Below are 24,317 nucleotides of genomic sequence, written 5' to 3'. Positions count from 1 at the left end.
TTTTCATCAACATGTCACTAATTTTTTGTTCCACAATATTTAAAATTCTATGACTATTTTAAAGACTAAAAAGGTAAAAATTATTTTTATAAACATCAATATTACAAATGGCTTAAACATCAACATTCTTCTTATTAAATGTGGTGACCAATCCGTCAATGCAGTTAGGTACCAACAATTTTTTACGACTTTAATAAAGACATAAAGGCATCATGTGGGATGTGGCTTCAATATACCATCTAAAAGTAGAGAATGAACGCTCATAATTGAAAGAAAAAAAAAATACAAATAACAAGATAAAAAAGCAATCACTTCTCTCTTAATTTAAAAGTTAGTTTTTTCTTTTTTCCATATATCCAAACAAAATTGATTAGAGAAATTGAAATTGAAATTGAATTTTCAAGGGCATGCAATTCAAACCCAAAAAGTCTACTTCAGAATGTCTTTTTCCTTGTAGAACCATAAGACCCCTAAATTTGACTTAGATTGAGAAAAAGAGAGAGAAAAAAAAAAGTATTTGCACAAATATATTGGTACAATAAAATTAGCATATGAAATGAATTTATTTTATATAAGTAAAAATATTTGATAATATATTGTAATACCAATTATAATAAATTTTGAGATCAAGTAGTTTCAGTCATCTCTCGATCGCAGTTGTAAGAGCTTCCTACTAAATCGTATTTGTGAACCACAGGACCAACTAAAAATTTATTTATTTTAAAGAGTAAAATTCACCAGTAAATAATTAGACAAAAATAAATAATAATTGAGATTTATAGACGTTTGATAAATAATGGTATAATTGACTAGTTTTTAAGAAGAATCAATTATAGAAAAAGCCAAACACTACTAGGTGGAATCACTTTTATCTTTAAGCGTTTAAACAAGTTATTATCAGAGAGTATCATTGTCTTATTACGTCTGCATTGTCCTCTGACTTCTTCACACCGTTCACTGCTTCGCTGGCCACTCTATTCTTTATTCCTCTCATAACTAAACCTTTTGTTTTCTCACTCATTGCTAATTATTATTCTTTTTTTTAAAAAGGAAAAATAATTCACTTCCTGAATCTCAAGCTTTTTTTAATACGTAATTTTTAAATTTTTGAACTCTCTATCTTCACTTCTTGTAGTAGTTGTTGTTGCTGTTATTGGAATCTTAAACTTCAAAATTGCTCATTAATTTCATGCAAAAATTCTCTTCTACATTCATTGGAATCTCAAACTTGAGAATTCTAACCACTTAAGCAAAAGGGCAATTTTAATAGTAGCTTATTTAGTGAATAAGCACTTTTGGATAAGCTGCTTCTGAGCTCTCTCTTATGAATCCTTCTGCTTCAATTTTGCTTCCTATCAGGTGACTACTCAATTAAGCTTGTGCAGATCTAGCTTTTTTTTACAGTGATTTTCATGAATGATGAAATCTGGGTTTCTAACTGTATTATGGGTCCCACATTGTGTGTTTGGTTTTCAATTTTTCATAGTTATGATTCTAGGTTTTGTGGTTTGGTGTTTAATTTTTTAACATTTGGGTTATGTTTTTTTTTAAGGATCTAGGGGTGTGGAGAGTTTTTGTTTTGTTTTTAGCTGTTCTTTTTTACAACAAAATAATTAACTTTTGAATTACTTTAATTGTTATTAGTATTTATAAGTATACTTAGTCTATTAATTGTGGTGTTTGTTTGAAAAAAAATTAGGGTTAGTTCAATCATTCTGTTTTTGATGTTGAAATTGTAGTAGTTCATCTTTTGCCTTTAATGAAGGGTTACTATGAAAGGTAAAAGCTTGCATTGAATCTATAAGCATGCTAAAATTGCATAATCCTATGACTTAATTTTTGCATTGAATATCATCTTTTGGTTATTTTCCTTTCCTACTTAGCCAAGATCTTGGAATATTTTTTGCCGTTTATAGAAAAGCTTCATTAATTTATAGGCTTATACATATTTTGTGTTTTACATAAGTTTATCCGGTATTTACTTACGGTTTATTTGAGCTTATCTGCTGACATATAAACATACACCTATAGGACTATTTTGGAGAGCATATGAAGATTATTCATGCTATGTTCATAAACTGTTTCAGCTTATTTCCATAAGCTCTTTGGGATAACTTATGAAAACAGCATATATTTTAGATAAAAACAATTTGACTTCAATTTATCTTTTGTTGAATAAATAGACTATACATAAGCACTTAAATGATAAGCGCTTATGCTACAAGCACTTAACTAAGCTGTTCATCATAAATATGTTTGTTACAGCTGCCTACTTGTCTGTTGGCTTATGTGAATGCTCCTTTAAATTTACTGAAAGTATTCTAAATATCTTCTTAAATGTTGTTATTGTAATTTCCATATTTTAACTTTGTGATATAGTGTTCACTTCTTCATGATACTGAATCCTCACATTGATTTGTGTTTATGATGCTAAAGCAGGAAAATGTGAACGATGGCAGCGGTTACATTGAATTCAATTGTCAATATCTTATACCTTACTATAAGCAAACATTCCATGAAGTTCTACTCATCTCCGTTGCAAGCTTTCATTTTGATCATTATAATTCTTTCTCCTCTAGTTATTGCTGACCTGAATTCTGATAAGCAAGCCCTTCTTGATTTTGTTACTTCCGTCCCTCATCGTCGGAACCTTAAATGGGACCTAACTACCTCAATATGTACATCTTGGATAGGCATCACTTGCAATCCAAACCTTACTCGTGTTGTTTCTCTCCGGCTCCCTGGAGTCGGACTAGTAGGCACCATTCCAGCCGATACACTCGGCAAAATTGACTCGCTCAAAACTATTAGCCTTCGCTCGAACCTACTTAGTGGAAATCTACCTCGGGATATTACTTCTCTTCCGTCTCTACAATATCTCTACCTTCAGCATAATAACCTTTCTGGTGAAATACCAACCTCGTTGTCATCGCAACTCAATGCACTTGTTTTGTCATACAATTCATTCACCGGTAACATTCCGAAGCCATTACAAAACTTAACACAACTAACCCATTTGAGCCTCGAGAACAATTCGTTATCTGGACCGATACCTGATCTCCATGTCAATCTCAAACAGTTGAATTTAAGTTACAACCATTTGAATGGCTCTATCCCTTCATCTCTACATACTTTCCCAAGTTCATCCTTTGAAGGGAACTCTCTTTTATGTGGATTACCTCTAAAGTCGTGCTCATCAGTCCCTCCTTCATCGGTGCCTCCTGCATCGGCTCCTGTAAAACATAACTCCAAAAAAAAACTTAGTAAAGGAGCTATCATTGCAATTTCTGTTGGTGGAGCTGTTCTGTTGTTTTTTGTAGTACTTGTCATTGTTCTTTGTTGTTTAAAGAAAAAAGATAACGGAAACTCGAGAGTTGTTAAAGCGAAGGGACCTAGTGGTGGTGGTGGTGGAAGGACAGAAAAACCGAAAGAAGAGTTTGGAAGTGGCGTGCAAGAATCTGAGAAAAACAAATTGGTTTTCTTTGAGGGCTGTTCTTATAATTTCGATCTCGAGGATTTGTTGAGAGCTTCGGCTGAGGTTCTGGGAAAGGGAAGTTATGGAACCGCATATAAGGCTATCTTGGAGGAAGCAACAACAGTTGTAGTGAAAAGGTTGAAAGAAGTTGTGGTAGGAAAGAGGGAATTTGAACAGCAGATGGAAATTGTTGGAAGCATTGGAAATCACCCGAATGTCGTTCCACTTCGCGCTTATTATTATTCGAAGGATGAGAAGCTTTTGGTTTGTGACTATTTCCCAAATGGCAATCTATCTATACTCTTGCATGGTATGCATTTCTGTTTCTTAGTTTCAGTTTAGGCTTATGAAATTGAATACTAAAGTTAAGAGATGAAATTTGTTATAATTTGATTTGTTGACAGGTACTAGGACAGGCGGACGAGCTTGCTTAGATTGGAACATGCGAGTAAAAATCACTCTCGGAATTGCTCGGGGAATTGCGCATTTACATTCAGTTGGCGGTCCAAAATTCACACACGGAAATGTGAAATCCTCCAATGTCCTCATAAGCCAAGATAACGATGGCTGCATTTCAGATTTCGGCCTGACACCAATCATGAACGTTCCTGCGACCCCTTCCAGAACTGCAGGCTACCGTGCTCCCGAGGTAATCGAAACTCGGAAACACACTCATAAATCAGACGTTTACAGTTTCGGTGTCCTCCTTTTGGAAATGCTTACAGGTAAAGCACCACAACAGTCTCCAGTACGCGATGACATGGTTGATCTGCCTAGGTGGGTTCAGTCTGTCGTTAGGGAGGAATGGACCGCCGAGGTTTTCGATGTGGAGCTAATGAGGTACCAAAATATTGAAGAAGAAATGGTGCAAATGTTGCAAATTGGCATGGCTTGTGTTGCCAAGGTTCCAGATATGAGGCCTAACATGGAGGAAGTAGTGAGAATGATTGAAGAAATTCGACAATCTGACTCGGACAACAACCGACCGTCTTCTGACGAGAATAAATCCAAGGATTTAAATGTTCAAACTCCATGATTAACTATGCTGTTTTTTTTTTCTTGTGTTACAAACATTATTGATTTATTGAACTTGTTTCTTTAGGAAGTAACATTCAATGGGATATAAAAGTTCTCTGTTATTGAATTTGAGTTAGATTTGTTATGGAATTGTGCTGTATTAAAGTTGTGGTTCAATTATTTATGATCTTCATCTAATGAAATGATAAATATTACTCGTCTCCTTGGCCTTTTTAGATCACTTAAACCATTTTATGTATTATTCATTCTTCAACCATAGCAAACAAGAATTTGTCTGCTAATAATTATTTCTTGGTATCCAAAAGTTTTGGTTGTTTTGTAATAGCTTTCAATGCGTTTGGAAATTTTAGTTTGAGTGTCCCTTTCACGACTATTATAGATAATTTTTAATGGGGACACATTTCTCAACAAAAAGTAATTGGTAGAGAGAACTATGGGGTTTTATAGAGAAAGAAGTGTTGCCACATTCTTCTTTTTTGAGAAGAGATAATGGTTGTATTGTGCCGGGAGAAACACATATTTGATGTAAAAGAGAAATTTTTAAAATGATCCAATTTAAAAAAGTTTAGTTTGCTTTTGAACTGCTTAGGATGTGGACTAGGAGATCTTTGATTGAGGTTTAAAAAGAGCATGACCCATAAATTAGTCGGCCTGAGGCCAAGGTCATGGGTCGTCTTCTTCGACCCATAGCATCCATAGGGAGGGTTGTCTAACCCATTTACATACTCATTCATAAATAATTGAATGGTCGTGTCAAACCACTTTCTATGAAAAGACATGTATTGATCACTCTAACAAGGGAGAAACCACTTCCTCCTACTAACATGGAAAGTTAGTCTTCTCGTTCCTACGTCAAACCACTGTCCACAAAAAGACCATTATTTGTCACTCTCACAAGGGAGAAACCACTTCCTCCCACTAACATGGAAAGTTAGTCTTCTGGTTCTTACGCCAAACCACTGTCCATGAAAAGACCATTATTTGTCACTTTCACAAGGGAAAAATTACTTCCTCCCACTAACATGGAAAATTAGTCTTTTGGTTCCTATTAATGAGGGAACCAGTCTCCTTCTCTCTTTATTATCACCTTTGTAAGCATGGGGCCTACCATGAGGCATTGGTAAAACTAACCTAGGTCACACTTACCTTTGATTTTTTCCTCAATCATCTTCTTCAACACGGTGACACGACGAGGCACCATAACAACTAGCAACACTTGTGACAACGAGGCCTTAGCAGAGATACAAGTTGTTATAGAATACTTGCATTATTCCAACCAAGCTTTTAAGGCGAAGATCATAACCCTTCAAGAGAGACTTATGAAGATATCCAGGTCAAAGAAGAGGTCATGTACCCCCTCCTCTAGTCTTTCTAACGATATTTGGGGCGCTCTAGTACCAAAAAACTTCAAACCACCATCATTTGTGAATTTTGATAGGAAAAGCGACCCCAAGAAACACATAGTCAACATCAATACTCATATGACAATCATAGACACCTCTGACTCCTTTAAATGCAAGCTCTTGCCCAACAATTTCAAGGAGGCCGCCATGAGGTGGTTCATAAACTTCTCATGCTTTTGAGTAACCAGCTATCAAAACCTCTCAAGAAAACTGGTTCATTAATTTTAAATGAGTAAACACTTAAAGGTTTCAACGAGTAGCCTATTTAATGTCTTCCAAGGAGTCTTCGAGTCATTAAGGGAATACCTTGCCCATTTAAACGATTAGACTATCAAAGTGATACATTCACACTATGAGATGTCCGTGGAAGCATTCTAGAACGGTTTAAGAGCCAAACATTTCAACGAGTCTCTCGCTTAGAATCTCGATGTCTCCATGGTTGAAATAATGGCACAGGCTGAATGTTACAATAAGGGGAAAGGAGTAATGCAACAAAAGCATAAGACATCAAAAAGCCTACCTCTGGTGGATATGATTCATCACATTAACAACATAAAAGCCAGTACACATTGCACATGAGGGATATCACAGTTTTCAAACGTTATGGAAGGCCCACATACTACTTCACACTAGGCATGACCATAGGGAGGGACGAAGACGATTTTACCTCCCCCAAACCCAAACAATCCTCGTTCTCCGCCCCGATCTCTAACAAGAGTGAAGAATTAAAACTCTAACCAATCTCAAGCGGGTTCGGGTATCCTCGTCACCATCCATTTAGTAACATCATTTTTTAATAGAAATAATCATTTTTTCGACATCAAATTACATAACAAATAATAAAACAATCTCAAGAAGTATTAATCCACCGCAAAGAGACAAAATTCCACAGCTTCATCTTCTATTTCTAATTTCTAATAGAGCTCAACCCAATATATTTCTTAATAAATTGCAAATTCTTCCTTCAAATAGGTATTCTTCTCCTCCCACCCATCATTAAAATGATCTTCACCCTACACCACCTTAAATCATATTTCCCGATTAATCTTAAACCTCAATCTCCATTTTTCAAAAAGAACAAAAATAAAATTCTCTCCCTCGCTTAACACCTAAATTGTTGGGTCATCATGAAGAGCATCTACGTTAGGGCAAGAGCAACACACAAGTGAAAAAGACATCACATATTCACCAAAAATCTTAAGGTGATAGATATGTGAGTCATCTCATTTATAAAGTGTTCAACCTCTACTTTTCTAAATAATGTGAAACTAACAACTCACACTTGTACACAACACTTAACACCTAAATCACCTTTACTATCGTCGAAACACATCTTAGGGATCTTCTTCTATGTCCTCTAAATTTTTTTAAAATGTATAAAAAATAATACCTAAAGAAACCTTAAATAGAAAGAAAACATACAATAAAATCACAGTTTATTTAAAATAAAAATATTTATATAATGATGAAATTTCTATTTCGATATATTACTATTATTTTTGTGACGTTATTATGACGACATTTTATTTTCACTATACCATTATTCTCTGTACCGCAAATAAATAAATAATAAAAAAAGCGTCACAACGTTCATCTTACGCTAACATTCAATTCAATACCATCTATTTCCTTTCCGATTTTTTCTAAAATCTCTCATTTTCTCATTTCCCTTCTTCTTCTTCTTCAACCCTCATTCTCAATCATTCGTTCTTCTTCCACGCTTCTGACTCAGGTAACTTTTTTCATCATCTTTTTTCTTCAATTCTCTTTATCGCTCTCACGATCTATTGCTTATACAACGTTTATCGCGTTTTTCTGTTTTCAAGTTTCGGTTATCATGGCTTCGAAACGTATCTTGAAGGAGCTCAAGGATTTGCAGAAGGATCCTCCAACATCATGCAGTGCAGGTTTTCTTCATCAATCCATTTCTCTTTCTTTTTTTTTTTCTTTTCAATTTTTTGTATCTTTAGTATAACGAATTTCAAAGTTTCATTTTCTGTTAAATTTCATTTTAAAGCGTAATTATAGCTAAGATTATGATAAACTTTATTTGAATTTGTTCAATTAATTTATAATCATGATTGTAACTCCAATCTGTTAGGGTTCTCTTCGATAATCAGTTTCATTAATGATATATTTATCTGCAGTTTTTGTTATTTGGTGATTTTGGAAGTTGTAACTTTCTTTGTAATTAGGTTTGGAATGTTTATGTTTCCTCTAAAAGTATAATTGTTGTTGTTGTTGTTGTTTATATCAGGTCCTGTGGCTGAAGACATGTTTCACTGGCAAGCCACGATCATGGGACCGTCTGATAGTCCGTATACGGGCGGTGTTTTCCTTGTTTCGATACATTTTCCTCCTGACTATCCTTTCAAGCCACCAAAGGTACTCTACCTTAACCTTACTTCATTGGGTACATTAGTCGCTTGTATCGTCGTGCTTTTTGTGTTGCGGTTATGTTGAGTGTTTCTTCTTGAAGTTGTATCTATGGAGGTCGAATTGATTTCAACTGCGTTTGGTTTCAATGATAAATGTGAGTGTGAACTTTGTGTTTGTTCTTCATCATTCTTCTAGCAATTTGTTTCTACAATAATTGTGAGTGGGAACTTAGTGTACTCGTACTACTCTAACTGTTCCCAAGTTGACTGGTTTTGAACCAGTTGTACAAATGTGAACATGTTGACTACCCTTGACCGTGTGTGTGGTTTCCTTTTAAGTATGAATGTTCTTGTATATATAATGGAGATGAAAATGTACATGATAATTTTTTAAGTTGAGCTGTTGAATTGAAGGGATGTAATGCTTTCGGAGGGTGAAAACGTAAATCCTGGAGAGGCCTTTAGAGTTTAGAATGTTCGAATAGCTTCTTTTGAAACTTTGAAGGATGCCTTATCCACACTTATATTTTCTCCTCATATTTCATGCTAATTCTCTGTAAAGGTTTTTTGGATATATTTCCTTAATAATTTCACTTGGATTTGTCTTGGCCTTTCAATGCTTCTAATTATTTTTCTTTTCATCTTATTGTGTGACCAAATCATCGGCAAGATTCTATCGTTGTTTACTCAATATATTACTCCAGTTTTGATCTTTGTATGTCCACACATGAACCACTTCATAATCTCTGCAACACTTAGATTTTGCTTTGTCTACGCCTTATTGCCTTGCTTTCAGTACCACAGAATAATTTTCTTTCTTTTGATATTGGGAGACACCTTTTGATCACAAATAACACTTGAACATGTTTTACACTTCATCCACCTAGCTTGAATCTCATCAACACGTCTCCCTCCACCTAAAAATGGCATCTAAAACTTTTTTCTAGGACTGTTCACAATTTCTAAATGACAATATTTATGTTTGAAAATTGACATTGTATAATGTTGCCCAAGAGGAATTGGGTTTTCCATGTAGCTTCTATGTCAATCTAGCTGTGGGTAGGGGTGATCAAAACCAAACCAACCCAATAGAAAACCGCAAACCAAACCAAACCAAATCGAAACGGCAAAAAACCGCATTTGGTTCGGATTTGTTTGGGTCATTTTTTAACAAAACCGCACGGTTCGGTTCGGTTTGCGGTTTGTATTTTGTAAACCGAACCAAACCGAATCAAACCGCATTATGTTACAACCTAACTTTTACTTATCTCACATCCAACCCAAACTTAAACATATGATTTTAGTCCCGATCTTCTTAAATCTCTAATAGCATCATCGCGCCTTCTTTTCCACGTACATCTTCTCTCATTTTCTATAATCTCTACTCTCTTATATTCTTTCTTCTTCACCTTCTCATTTTTATGCAAATGTTCCCTATTTTAGTTTCGTTTTTATCGCACATCTTCTTCTCTAATCTCTCAACTCTTTTGTTTTTTCTTTTTCACATTCACTAATCTCTCGTCTCTTCTATTTTTTTCATTCTAATAATTTTTATATTGTTTTATACTATTATTTTATGTTTATTATTTCACTTTTGTCTAATTTAATTTTTACATATTAAATAGAAAGTTGTTGTCAAAATATGACGAGTTTTGTTGTTATTTGATAGTGTATGAATGTCTAAATACAAAGTTATGTTGTCATCTATATGTATATGTATGATTCAATAAAATATTTGTAAAAAACCGAACCAACCGAACCAAACCGCATTAGTTTGGTTTGGTTTGGTTCGGATTTTTTTTAAAACCCAACCGAACCAAACCAAACCGCACAATTTTTTCTCTTGCGGTTCGGATGATTTTTTTCGTCAAAACCGCCCAAACCGCACCGCGAACACCCCTAGCTGTGGGTATTTTCTTATTGTTGCCATGTAATTTGATGTGAAGAAAACATCATAAGTATTTTCTGATTTGGCCTGTGGTGCAAGGAAATCATTTGTAATCATGTTTTTCAGGGAAGTCTCCTCAAGAATAGATCATTTGTGTCTTTAGTGCTCTTGTTTCATTCTTTCTCCGTATTGTAGGATAGAAAGATAATACATGTCTACATTTCTTGCTTTTTTCTTATTGGTCGAAAATATTAGGATCTCTCAGTTCATTTAAGGAGAAGCTGCCCATTAATTGTGTCTTTTAGTGCTCTAGTTTCACTCTTTCTCTGTATTGTAGGATAGAAAGATAATACACATCTACATTTCTTGCTTTTTTCTTATTGGTCGAAAATATTAGGATCTCTCAGTTCATTTAAGGAGAGGCTGTCCATTAATTGAGTCTTTCAACTAAAACTTCGCAGTTGCAACTTCTTCTTTCCAAAGCTTTTTATCTTGATTTGACATGCAAACTTGCAACTGTGCACTTACACTGCTGAACTTTCATGTAAGCATAGCATGTTTTCTAGTCTTAAGCATTGGAAATAAGACTTCATGAAATTCAGAGAAATTTACCCCTAGATAAAAGTCTTGGTTTTCTCATCTTTGTTTATTCAATGACACGAGGTTCTTTTGTTTAAAAAGTTCATAGGCAACAATTTTTTAGTTTTCATGTATATAAATGTAGATAAGAGTTCTACGGGAGTTTAAGTCATTGGTTGTAGATAAAAGTCTTGCTTTTCTCATCTTTATTTATTCAAAGATACAAGGTTTTCTTGGTTAGAAATTTCATGGGCAACAATTTTTTAGAATTTTCATGTATAAAAATGTTGATAAGAATTCTACGGGAGTTTAAGGCATCATATGAATTTGCACGAATATATTGTGTTCAACTGCAACTCAATCTAATCTTGGCTCGCTATCCTTTTGGTTTTTTCGGTTGCAAGAAGAAAATAGGAGGAAAAATTTGGAAAGAGAGTAACAAATAGGTGTATTCTATATATAGTTTGGATGCAGAGAAAATAAAGAAAATTTTGAACCTTCTCTCTATGATTATTTTGGTAGGACAGAAAAATAGAGAGGGAAGAGCATTGTTGGATATCAGAATTAAAAAAACAAAATAGAAAATTTATTAAAGTTATTATGATTTATTCAACATTGCACAATTGTATTGCATTGCATCAAAGGGAAGTGGAGACTGGACGCTATTCTTTTATGATCATACACATTTATTTCTCTGAAGTGCCTGGGGAAAATCTATAGGAAGCAAAATGCAATATAAAAGAATGTAGAGCAAGTCTTTGGGAAATATTGAAGAAAGAATGATGTATCTATCACCGCAAAATTGATAGATGAGGAAAATGATTCCTTACAATTTCCTAACTGAGTTTTGAAGACCTTGTTCTATTCACAGCTTTCTATCGGCCACTGCTTAACCTCTCACCTTTAACTAGCAATCTTGTCTAATTATCATAATCACCATATCTAATTTTGCGTGCACCTGTGCTAACCTGCACTACAGTTTTGTTTTGAGATTCCATTCTTGTCAAACCAGTGTGTTCTTGCATGCATCTGTGCGGCTGTGCTCAGCCACATAGCTTGATTAGTTAAAAAAAGGTTGGAAAGAAAGTTGAACTAGTGGGAAGTAAAATTGGGTTGAATATGAATGATTTTTCCTAATCCAGTCTGTTCTAAGTTGTCATTGGATAAACTAGCAGCTTACATACACTAGAATTTTCTAGTTTAATTTTCTTTTTAAAATGACTGTTTTAGTTTGTGGTAGTAAGTTAATCATTTTATTACTTTCTAAGACCAAGTTTAGAACTAATAGAACATCTTATTGTAAAGAGTAATATTTGTTGTCATATGTTATAAATAAAGGTGCTCCTTTTATAGAAGAAAATACAATCAATCAACTCCTTACAGGACCAAGATTTTTTGTGATATAAGTGGTTGATCCGTACTTTATAACCAAATTTAGAACTAATAGAATATCTTATCTTATTACTTTATTGGACCAATTTAGAACTAATAAAATTAGCGTGCTTAATGACTGCAGGTTGCTTTTAGGACCAAGGTATTCCACCCAAACATCAACAGCAATGGTAGCATATGTCTCGACATTCTCAAAGAACAATGGAGTCCAGCACTAACCATTTCCAAGGTTTGAATATTACTTTGCGTGTTGATATTGCAACTTACTGGACATAGATCATGTCTGTCACAAGACATATTCCAAGTATTGTCTTAGTATATTTTGGTAACCTGAATGATATTATGTACCCTGCTGATTAAGAAACTAATTCCTCAATTTTAGGTTCTTTTGTCAATTTGCTCATTGTTGACGGACCCCAACCCTGACGATCCACTTGTGCCTGAAATTGCACACATGTACAAGACGGACAGGGCCAAGTATGAGGCCACAGCCCGCAGCTGGACACAGAAGTATGCCATGGGATGATCATGCATGTCCGAGCTGTTCAATTAAAACAGCAATGTCATAATTTTATGTAAAAGAGCTACAGATATTTTGAATGAATTTTAATGCTTTCTTTATTGTTTAGTGGAACTCAAAGCTGGCAATGGATCCCAGTTATGATTTGTGAATATTGCTTTGTAAGACACCTGTGATTGAGGAAACTGTAATGATATGCAATCTTTCTGCTTGTTGGTACTCCAAATTAGTGACAAAGATAATACGGGTCACAAATTAGGCTGTGATATACATTGGTGGAACAGATTCAGATTCTGTTCTAGATTGTTAGATGAAATATCCGATCACTTGTATTCTGATATGTATTTTAAGATTTAAACTCGATTTTACTGGTTAGACAAAGTCATCTGATCTTGATCCGAATCTGGCACCCAAGTATTTTTTCTAAAGAAAACCTAGACCAGATACATTAAATACTTATATCAGAAAAAAAATACTTAGTATCTGGTCTATTCCTTGTATCTAAAATGTGAAAGCAAAAAAATTATAACAAGTATATGATGATGGAGTAGTATGTTTGATACTGAACCTATAGCAGTTTTTCTTGGTAATTGCTTCTATTGTTTGTTGTAATTTTGGAGGTAGTGGTATTGATCCCCAAGTTTTTTTTTTTTTTTAAGAAGCCAAAGGTATTGATCCCCAATTAAGCCTTTTCAACATTATTTTATGATGGAGACGTTGCAACTACAAGCAAAACATATTAGGAGGATCTGAATTACTCTCCTTTTAAGAATGTGAAAGTGGGGACATTGGGCATGGTTCTTGTTTCCACATAGAAAAATTAATGCAATGATTTTGAATATGTTCAATTATGTTTCAAGTTTCTACTCTCTTTTTCCCAATGATAGAAAGTAGAAAGTGGTCAAATAAAACAGTACATTGGCTCCTTGGAGCCTTCAGAGTTCGTTCCAGACTCAATTTGTCAAAACAATTTTTAATAATTTTTTTATTAAGACAAGTTTATATTTACTGAGACATATTGTTAACTAATTGTGCTTTAGGGCCGAATCATGCATGAAATTAGAAGAATCTTTATACAGTTGAAAGGTTGAGTTGACTTGTTAATTTAATTTAAATATGCTATAGTACAATCCTATCCATTAAAAAGGATGCTGGAAAGCACTAATAATGCAGCAGGAGTGAGCCACGTTTTTGGTGAGGTGATAGCAACTTAGCAAGTTGCTAGAATTTAAGTGAGTGGTTAATACTTAATACAAAACACAAGAGATTAGAGATAATTAGAGGTAAATTAATAATTTAAAAAAGAAAAGAAAGAGTAATCAAAAGTCGATGTCACTTGGTTGACAAGCAAAAATAAGTGAAGAGCTGGGTCACTAGTGTGCAACGTTTTGCCCCTTGTAGCAGCACGTATAACACAACACGTGGTTGACCATTGCATGCTTATTTTGCCTTTGCTTGTTCCTCAAGGCAAAACCTAACAACTAAAATCTTTACAATTAGATAAATACATTGTACTATGAGTCTATGATGTAACACTTCATTTTTTTTCTTATTTCAAATTAATTATCTAAATGTTTTAGAGGACTTCTTTGTCATGTTTAGAATTTTAAAAAAATATCATTTTTTCATTGACCATTTGTCATGTCTAGAATTTAAAATAAAATTCATTTTTCATAGACCAACCATGCATAAAAAACTATTGACAACATGATGTCTATCCTCAAAAACAAAAGGTGAAAAAGGAAGGAAACAAAATTTATATTATGCAATAATATGAAAAAAATATGTCTTACATACGACTATAATACTATTTTGATTTCTTTTATTAGGTATGTTAAAAAAATTGGTATGTGTGAAACTCGTTCTGTATTCGATGGAGAAAATCTGTTTTTGATTAGATTTGAATTTGAGTTTGAATTTTTTATTTACTTTAAAAGATGAGAATAAAATTGATAAAATGCTTACAAATTTAATAATGATGTATTTAATAAAATTGATAAATTAATATGTGTACATAATAAAAATGTATAAATATATATTAATGCGGGTATGAGGCAGTGTGAGTATTGAAGTATATGTAGTCAAGTTCATACTCGTTTATTTTAGTGGATAATTTTTCATATGCATGTTTATATCCATTTTGCGGACTTTTATTATATCCGTTATAGATAATTTTTGCGGTATTCACGGGATGAGTCTAATTGTCATCCCTACCTATTTATTTTAATAAATGATTACCCAAGCATATGTATGTTTTTTTTTTTAATTTTAAATGAAGGTAATATAGGAGAATAACATCTAATCATATAGAATACTTTCATAAGTAATTGCCAACATATATCTATGCGTCAATTACAATACATAAAATTTATGTGTACAACAATCAAATAATCATGTAATAATAGCTATGTAATTATATAGAATCATCTATTCTTAAATTGTAGTAGCATAGTGTCGAATTACACTCTCTTTTAGTAATAGAGATTATACTTCTCAATGTAATTATTGTGCAAAAATTTACTTGAAAGATTTGTTTTTATATGCATGAGAAATCAGTTTAGAGTGAGGTATATATGCAGGCAGGCAGTGTCTCAGAGTGCAGAAAAGAGTGTCGTAGATTACAGCTATACATGCAGTGTCATAGTACAACAACAGTGTCTGTCGGATTGGACTATTCAATTCACTAACAGTGTCGTTAGTTATACTAGTCGCTGTGAATTCCTTTCGTTTTGTACTAGTACCATTTCTCTCTCATTACAGTTTTTGATTTGTTACTGGACCACAAGAGTAGTACAGTAATAATTCTTGAAGACCACGCCAAATTGCTCAATCTCAAACGCTGCATGAACCGCCAATAATTCTACACATTAGCCACGCTTTTTTTTCTCACTTTACACATTATGTTTTCCGTCGCATTAAGATAACTTGACCAATTGTGTAAAGTTGCAACCATTATCTGCTGTTACTCACTAATCACTAGAGGATCCATGGGCCATGGTCCTAATTATCACTACGCTCCCCTTTAATAATACTACTGCTTCTTCTACTTTTTCTGCTTAATTTTGATATTCTCTCCCTAATTATAAAATTACACAAAAAAACAATTTTAAGACAATTTATTTATTATCAAAATTATTTGTTTAATACCGCTTTGGTTATAACATGAATTATTTTATTTTTATTTTTTACTAGCATTAATATTTTTTTCTAAAAATACAATATTTAATTTACAATTAGAAATAAAAAGTAATTTATTTATTTTTACCAATTTATTATTACAATTGTTTTTCTTAATATATTATTTGTTTCAATCTTAGGTGTGCAACACTATGTTTATAAAGTATTGTTCGTTTTCAGCGTTGCACAAATCTTCACAATTTTGTCTTTTACAAATCTTTGTAAATGATGTTTTGTTTGATTATATAGGGTGAACATACTATCTTTTTAGTAAACTACTATTTATTTTGATTCTTAAGCAATATCATACTTTTTAGTATATTGAAATGATAATTTTTAGTCGGGGCTAAAGAGTATGACCCTTAAGTGTAAAGTGAGCTCGATCCATATCTGACACGCTAATGATTCAAATAAGTGATCAACTGAACTACATCTAGATAAATAGCTCAATAAGGGGATGACTTGCATGTATGATACCTTGGATTGGATGTTCCTAGGGTGATATTTATTAACACTCTCGTGTTCTAGTCAAGAATTAGGGATCAGATGTTAGTCTATAGTTGTTATTTTATGGAGTTTGGTTAAAATAAAGATTTCTTATTGGTGGAGTAGTTGTTTGGACAAGACACTTCTACTTTGGTTTGAGGTAACTCCTCTACAGTGCTTGTGCCTGTTTTGTGGATTTTTGGGACCCGTTCATTTGAATGATCATGGAAGATGGGACCCGTCCATAAAATCTAGCACCCCTTGAGTTAGGACAGATACACTTGGGTTGGTGAAGATCTGTAGGGAACGATATATGTATTCTCGATAGATTCTCACCTTAGGGTTCCGTTCGTTGAGGTGGAAGATGAAAATTTTATCAGACTTATAAATGGGCATCATCTCGGTGAATCAATATATTTGTGTAAAGTATAATGTTATTCTTGTATTCATGTATGAGACAGTCTTTAGAGAAATGAGATTTTTTATTTCCTTCATATTATTTGAGAAATTGGTCTCCAAGCAAATGGAATTTGTACCTTCTCAATTGTATAAGAGTTCATTATTGTATTTAAGGGTCTTTGAGATAATGAGTATCGGTCTGAATTTTTTTCATCCATTTAGATCCCTATCCATATGCTTAACTTGTTGAGGCTAGTGGATCCTATTGGCTAATATACTTTGATCTTCTTTAAGGACTACGAAAAACTTTGTGCATGGTTTGCGTAGTATTTTTACGATAAGTAGCTTAAATCATCTTTTAGATCAAGACAAATATCTCCATAAGGTGATGACAAGATAGTTTAGAGAAAATTAGTGGTGAGAAACACGTTGATAAAGAATTAAAGGTTTAATGTAGAGAATGAGTTTCCATTGGTTGATAATGGTGAAAATGCAAAGGCACCCCATAATTTCCTATGTTTTGGACAAAAGATCACTTAATTAAGAAGATCATTGAGTTTATTCTTATCCAAATAGGGTTGTCATCCCATGAGAGGTAAGGCTTCTCTACCATGAAAACTTTAGTGGACGACTTCACCCATAACACCTACTTGGATAAATTAGTAAAAAATCCAAATAGATTATGAGGGTTCATCATTTGAAGAACCTCGTTATATCGACTCAAATGCTATTGTCTAATGTCACATCAATATGGAGGTCGATGAACTCCTTGGTCAGTCGTTTCTAGGTAGATAGACTTTGTTTGTTAAGTAGAGTTTTCACCTATTTCTTTCTTTTTTTGGGTTGGTGGCCTGTTGGGTTCACAATAACGTTTGGTGAAATTGCGAAACACAGGGAAGGAAAATCAAATAAGCTAAAAAGTATTTCTATTCCAATTCAAAACTATATACGCCTATACAATTAAAGATAACAATGAATCCACCTACAAATTTAGTACAAACTCTAGAGAATAAGTTCGCCTTAGAAACTCTTATGGTATTGACAATAAGATGAACATTGTTCTACATGAAATTGATCTTGGAACTTCCTCGTTTATGCATCATTAGGATCAAAGGATAATCTATATATTGAAATAATGAGCGTTGATACTGTAATGGATGGAATTGTGGTTAAATTTCTTTCTTGTTGATATAACAATAATTTCCTCACCAATAAATTAAAACTGGAATAAAGGTGTCGGGAGTCGATGTGGAATGCATTCAGGATCAACACATATTAGGAGATGGTAACCCTATTAGATAAGGTGAAAACGTTGGAAGAAGCCTTAAGGATAAAAAAATTGAAGTTTTCCCGGTAGCGGAGCTAGAGAAGTGCAACAAAGAGATGAAATAAGACTATAAGAGACCCAAAAACTTTATGGAGATCCCCTATAACTAGGGGCTTATTATGGTTTGAGTCGACAAGACCTTGTCGCCAAGATGGACTAAATAAAAAATGATTTCATGGTGACAACCCCTTAAAGGTTTGGAAGTTTCTTAAATTCTTAGGTACAATTGAACGCTTAGAGGAAGAGCTGACTGAATTCTCTTGCTAAAGAAAAATAAACCTCTTAAAACTCTCTTCACATAAATCCTTTAATTTTTTTCACCTAATTCATTTATTATTTTAAAGCTCTCTTCTCCCTTTCCCACTGTACATGATGCACACACTAATTGATAACTATATCGGTCTTGAGCCAGTAAGAGTCACACATATAAATGTTTATTGTATTAAAAATGTATCTTTTTTTGGCTTTTCACCACCGATACAGCCAGGTTCGGGGGTCAGTTCTGACATTAAGTGGTTCCAGCTCCATCCCGATTAGAGTTGCAGGGGATTGAACCATGATCCTTGTTGTTAGAGTATTGTGGTGTACTTTTCGTTATTATCGTATCCACAGGGATTATTGCGATATCACCGCCGTTCTATAGCCTATTTTGTCTTGAGTTAATGTTACTTTAAGTTTGGGTTTGCAAAAGATCATTCAACACTTTTAGTAGCAAAGAGTAAAGTAATGAAAGTTCTAAGTTAAAGAAAATGTATCAAGATTTGATTTTATCGACCTAAATTTGTATGTCTCCTTATAAATATACGTATATGAACATGGTAACGATCAACATAATTACGTATCGACGCCTATATCATCCGTGTCCGCAATGATATAGTTAGATTTACCGTATTGTTTAACCGACGATTTCTCCATCCTTTAAACAATACAAATAACGTTTTAAAACCGATATTAAGTAAACATCAAACGCTAAATCCATGTCTGCAATTTATAGTTTGATAGATGATGAAGTTAGATCTAGATACAAATATTGATGTCTCAAACACTTATACCAAAGAAAAAGCTTTAATAAACAAACTAAACCATCTATATTGATCATCACTTGTTCATACATAATATATTCACAAGAACACATACAAAAAGCTAGGAAGATTACATCTTATCTTGATACAAAAGAGATTTAGCTATCCATGAGAATGGTAGCTTGCTCAAGAAGTAAAGGATGAAGATCGACAAGCATCAAAGGCGATTAATCGACGATCAAAGCTTCCAATCTTCAACTATTAGTTTGCTACAGTGATTAGGGTTTTTTTTTTGAGCTCTTAAGAATGTAATGTATGTACAAAAATCAGAATTACTCTTTATATAGTAAAACCATTTTCTGTCCAGGGCGCGTCGCGCCCTCCAGCGCGCTTCGCGCCAATACACTTAAAAATTTAAACCGCCCATGCGCGTGACGCACACAACTCTCTGCTTTGAAGCTCCAAAATATCTTGCCCAGGGCGCGACGCGCCCACATCTCCGCGCGACGCGCGCTAACTTCTGCCAGGCACTCTCTTGTCAAGCTCAAAACAAGCTCCAAACTTCCCCAAAATTGGCTAAAACCTACAAAATCATAACTAAAACACAGTATTAACATAAAATGAAAGCTTAATATTATAAACTATAAATAATTATCTAAAACTTCAGGGAATTGTACGAATATCCGATAAAAACGGTCGAAAGGTGCCATTAATTAAACTAAATATAAACACAATTTGGCACCTAACAATCCTCCTTACTAAGTCCAACGCCATTCACGATTGGGCCAACTAGTTTATATAAAGTCTTGAATGCTCTGAGTTCTTAATGATCAATTTATTTGTCATTATGATCCATGTCTCCTTGTCTACACGAGGGCAATTGGTAGAATTCAAGTTCCATATTTATATGTTTGAGACTGATCGCTTATGGTCATTAATACATCTTAAATGCTCGCTCGGTATTAGTTAAGAACAACTTATGTTGGTCCTGGGATGAACTGTTCCGCTTGGCCAATTAAATTGGAATAACTCGATTTTGTCCTATGGTATTTTTGAAATTGCGACTGGCTCTATTGAGTTCTAGTTTGAATTTGACACAACTTATCAGATAAATACACGATCTATCAAGTATGAGAAATGTAAAGTTGATATACTTTATACAGAGATCAAAATATACACAATCTCTTAAATATGAGATTTGTACATTTGAGATATTTTATAAGAAATGATTGAAATGTACACAATTTTTCAAATATAAAACATGTAAGAGTAAAATACTTTAGAGGAGGATACCGAAATATACATCATTGAAACCAGTATTTTAAAAACTGGATCGAACATAAAAAAAATAAAAATTCACTTAAACTGCTGGTTTAGGAAACTGTCGATTTTTTCAATTTAATCAATTTATATTAGTTTTAACCGATTTATACAGGTTCAACGACATATTCAATCCAACAATTAAACCAGACTAATTATCTAACCGATTACCAGTTGGACCGTCCGATCAGCCCTAATTTTAAAACACTCATTGAAATCTAATAAATACAGCTAGTTTTTATTTACACAAAGACATTTATAGTTTACTCTAGAAAATTAAATACCATTTCAAAAATGATGATGTAATTAATGAATTTTAGAGTGTAAAGTAAAAGAGGGAGGAATTCGATAAAATGGGAGTGAGTGGAATTTTGACACACAAAAGAGTGGGATTCTAGTTGAATGAAGATGACGGGGAAAACATGGGTTAAGACACGTCAACAAGGAGCAGCTACAAACCCACAACCTAAAATTCCTCTACCCTCCCGACAACGACACATACACACTCATAAGTGACAACTCACTGCCCTTCCCTCCACTCCCATTTTTTTTCCATTTTCTCCTAACAAAACATTTATTTTATCAAATGAATCACACAATAGGGACAAATCCCGTGCACTATAAATACCCTTTACTCTTCACTCTTTGATTTCGTTTTCTTCTCTAACATTCCTCTCTCCCCCACACTCTCTCCTTTCCCGCCACACCCCATTCTCTCACTCACGCACACCCCGTGTGAAAATATCACACTGAGATTTAATCGTATCCAAAGTTTCCCATATTCTATCTTTCTCTCTCTCTTTTTTAGGAATATTTATCTTCACACCAAAAGCTAAAGTTTTCATTTCTTTTGCTTCATTTCACCACTACAAAATCCCCAAACCTCTTCATTCCTTCACAAATCACAATATCTCCTTCCCCACTAGATCCACTTTTTTCCACCTCAATCTTCCATTTCCAAGCATCTCCCCCCCCCCCACATATTTCTATCTGCACCTCTCCAAAAACAAAATTTTGCTATCTACACCTCCCCAAAACCAAAATATTGCTATCTACACCTCCTCTTTAATCCTCACTTTCAAGCATCTTCTTCCTCTTTCACTCCTTCATGCAAACAAAAACCCTCATCTCCTTCATTCTTTTTCTTCACTCTCTCACTTCACTCAGTTTACCTTAACACTCACAAAACCCTCAAACAAAAACCCCTGTTTTCCTCTTTCTCTCTCTACCATGTCTCTACACAAGCCGAAGCTGGAAACACCAAGTTCAATTTTTGAAGATGACCCATCAATCAAAACAAAGAGAAAGCCCAAAAGAAAGCTTCTCCGAATCATAATCACCGACCACGACGCCACTGATTCTGATTCCTCCGGCGACGAAGGGAGAGAGAGAAACAGCAACCAAAGAACAACTCGAAGAAAACCAAAAAGAGAAGTCCTTGAAATTAACATGCACCATCCCGTACTGTATTCTTCTCTCTCGTTTTCTTCTCCTTCATCATCATCTTCTTCTCTTGCATGCTCGGAGAAGAACCACAGAAAGTACACTAGACCCAAGAGAACACCAACCTCCTCCGCCACGCGCCACCGCAACAAGTTCCGTGGAGTAAGGCAACGGCCATGGGGAAAGTGGGCGGCTGAGATCCGAGACCCGGCCCAACGGAAACGTCTCTGGTTAGGAACATTTAACTCCGCTGAAGAAGCCGCCGCCGAGTACGACAGAGTTGCTGTGATGCTGAGAGGTTCCGACGCCGTTACCAACTTTCCTGTAACGCCGGAGAAGGTGGAAACTGAAGTACCACCGCCGGTAAATGGCGGAAATGACGGCGGAGCTGGTTATTCCATTTCCGACGCTTTGGCTTCGCCGACGTCTGTTTTAACTTATGACTGTGATTCGACGCCGTTCGACAGTTACCGTTACGGAGATGTGGACGCTTTCGGGTTCCACATTGACGCGCCGTTAAGTTTGCCGGAAGTTAACGGTGCGCTGACGTGTCATCAAAAATTGGAAAAAGAAGAGGCGTTTGAAGAGTTTGATCTCGACGAGTTTATGACGTGGCCGTACTAAAAATCGACGGGTCTTATTTGTCAATTGAGAAAAGAACAGGGACTGTTTGGTAATTATACTTTTTGCTACTGGTTGTGTAATCCCAAAACTACCCTCGTTAGAATTTGTGGTTTTTTTGGTGCTTGTTTGTGTGAAGTTAAGTTGTACTGTAATTAGCAAAAGCATGAGTGAAGTTGTGAGTAAGAAAATCAGAGTAAGTAATATCTGGTATTAGAGTTGATAAGTATATAATTCAATATATATTTAGTATATATATTAAGAAATTTTGGTGTTACATGAGAAATGAGAAATATTATTTATTGTAAGAAAGTTCTATATTAAGAAATTTTGTCTCTATTTCTAAACTCTGACTTGAATTATTGCATTTCTAGTTTTTTTTTCTTTCTATTTTTGGTTATTTAATATTTGGTGCTTTATTTGACAGATTTTATGTTGGTTTGTATAGTAGTATTGTTTATTAATTCTTTAATTGCATGCGCCAATAAAATTGTTGGAAGACTTATTGGAGGATTAATTATAAAAATTAAAATCATTTCAAATTTCAATCTCGCAGTGCCGTTTGTGTAAATATAGTGCTTTTATTATTATTACATCTTTTTTTGGGGTAGGTAGCCTACCAAAATATTATTGTTAGTGGGATTCTATGGATCCTTCGAGTGTACGGAATCATTTTGTCTGGCCAAACAATAAAATAGCCTAAAATTCTTTGGTTTTATATTATGTTATATATAAAATAAAAAAGTATAAAAAACTTGACATAAAATAAAAAAAAGTAAAAGTATTATCTAATATATAAAAATAAAAAAGTAACTAAAATTTTTAAAATAACAAAAGGAAATCTAGGCGTCAATATTAAAATTAATTTAATAATTTCTTATCTATTAAATTATTTGTTTTATAATTATTAATTTTTAATATGTATTTTCTTTTTGATATTTCTATTTAAGTATACATTATTATTTATCATTCGGTACAATAATACTTTTTGTGGTTAGATAGAGTTCTTCACACCATATGAAAAAACTCAAAAAGAATATGTGAGAATTTAATCAAACTCGAGTGGGTCAAAGAGTAGCTTTCAATTTTGATAGAGAGTATGTTGAAGACCTATATACTATAGTCGAAGTGTGAGAGTATGTTGAAGACTTATATACTGTAGTCGAAGTGTGTTATAGTATGTGGGTGTAGAAATGCTAGGATTGTTAGTATTTTGAATTGGGTCTCTTTGTTATGTCCAATTGTCTAAGTTAACTTGTACCCTAAGTTGGCTTGTATTGAGTATTTGTGAAAAAACCATTAGTTTAGTATGTTAGGTTTATTATAAATAGCATATTAGTCTCTTATCATTGTATACTGCAAATCCTAATTTAAGGTGAAAGGGTTATTTGTTATTCTTGTAACACTTATAATCTTAATTGAAAGAGAAAGTAAAGAGTAGCAGTTATAATTAATCTTTGTTGTTCTTCTTGCTTCCCATTATGTTCCTTATTATACTCTATTCTTGGCATCGTTTTCACAATAAATTGGTGTGGTGAGCATGGAGAAGATGCCTTCAACAAAGTATGAAACTGAAAAGTTCACCGGAGTGAACGATTTCGGTCTGTGGTTCTTGAAGATGAAAGCCCTACTGGTTCAGCAGGGTTGTTTGGAAGGGTTGAAGGGAGCGGCGACTATGGATGCTGCGTTAACGGAAAAAGAAAAGACGACTATGATAGAGAAATTCCACAACGCAATTTTGTTGAGCCTTGGTGATAAGGTTCTTCGACAAGTATCAAAGGAGACGACGACATCAGGGTTATGGGTGAAACTTGAAAGTTTGTACATGACCACATTGCTGGTAAATCGA

General features: G+C 34.0%; 3 protein-coding genes across 4 annotated transcripts; all 3 read left to right on the top strand.

Annotated features, from left to right (window-relative positions):
* The first annotated feature begins 924 nt into the window (after window positions 1-924).
* LOC131620837 (probable inactive receptor kinase At5g58300) lies at window positions 925-4,713 on the top strand. 2 transcript variants are annotated; one of them, XM_058892018.1, is made up of 3 exons: window positions 925-1,359; window positions 2,440-3,785; window positions 3,880-4,713. In XM_058892018.1, the coding sequence occupies exons 2-3, from the start codon at window positions 2,453-2,455 to the stop codon at window positions 4,509-4,511; spliced, it is 1,965 nt and encodes a 654-aa protein (XP_058748001.1). In that variant the 5' UTR covers window positions 925-1,359; window positions 2,440-2,452; the 3' UTR covers window positions 4,512-4,713. The 2 variants fall into 2 exon arrangements, with proteins under 2 accessions (XP_058748001.1, XP_058748002.1); XM_058892019.1 differs by having other exon boundaries at window positions 2,437-3,785.
* Window positions 4,714-7,493: 2,780 nt separating this feature from the next.
* On the top strand, window positions 7,494-12,892 carry LOC131620836 (ubiquitin-conjugating enzyme E2 28). Its single transcript, XM_058892017.1, has 5 exons — window positions 7,494-7,648; window positions 7,743-7,823; window positions 8,174-8,301; window positions 12,278-12,382; window positions 12,536-12,892. Exons 2-5 carry the CDS (start codon window positions 7,754-7,756, stop codon window positions 12,677-12,679), a joined length of 447 nt encoding a protein of 148 aa, XP_058748000.1. The 5' UTR covers window positions 7,494-7,648; window positions 7,743-7,753; the 3' UTR covers window positions 12,680-12,892.
* An 8,152-nt stretch (window positions 12,893-21,044) lies between these two features.
* LOC131617464 (pathogenesis-related genes transcriptional activator PTI6-like) lies at window positions 21,045-22,793 on the top strand. Its single transcript, XM_058888749.1, has one exon. The coding sequence runs from the start codon at window positions 21,635-21,637 to the stop codon at window positions 22,469-22,471; it is 837 nt and encodes a 278-aa protein (XP_058744732.1). The 5' UTR covers window positions 21,045-21,634; the 3' UTR covers window positions 22,472-22,793.
* Window positions 22,794-24,317: the final 1,524 nt, after the last annotated feature.

This window comes from Vicia villosa, linkage group LG7 (genome assembly GCF_029867415.1).
Source record: "Vicia villosa cultivar HV-30 ecotype Madison, WI linkage group LG7, Vvil1.0, whole genome shotgun sequence".
Taxonomy (NCBI): Eukaryota; Viridiplantae; Streptophyta; class Magnoliopsida; order Fabales; family Fabaceae; genus Vicia; species Vicia villosa.
The sequence above is the reverse complement of the archived record's forward strand: the minus strand, read 5'-3'. Positions and strand labels throughout refer to the sequence as shown.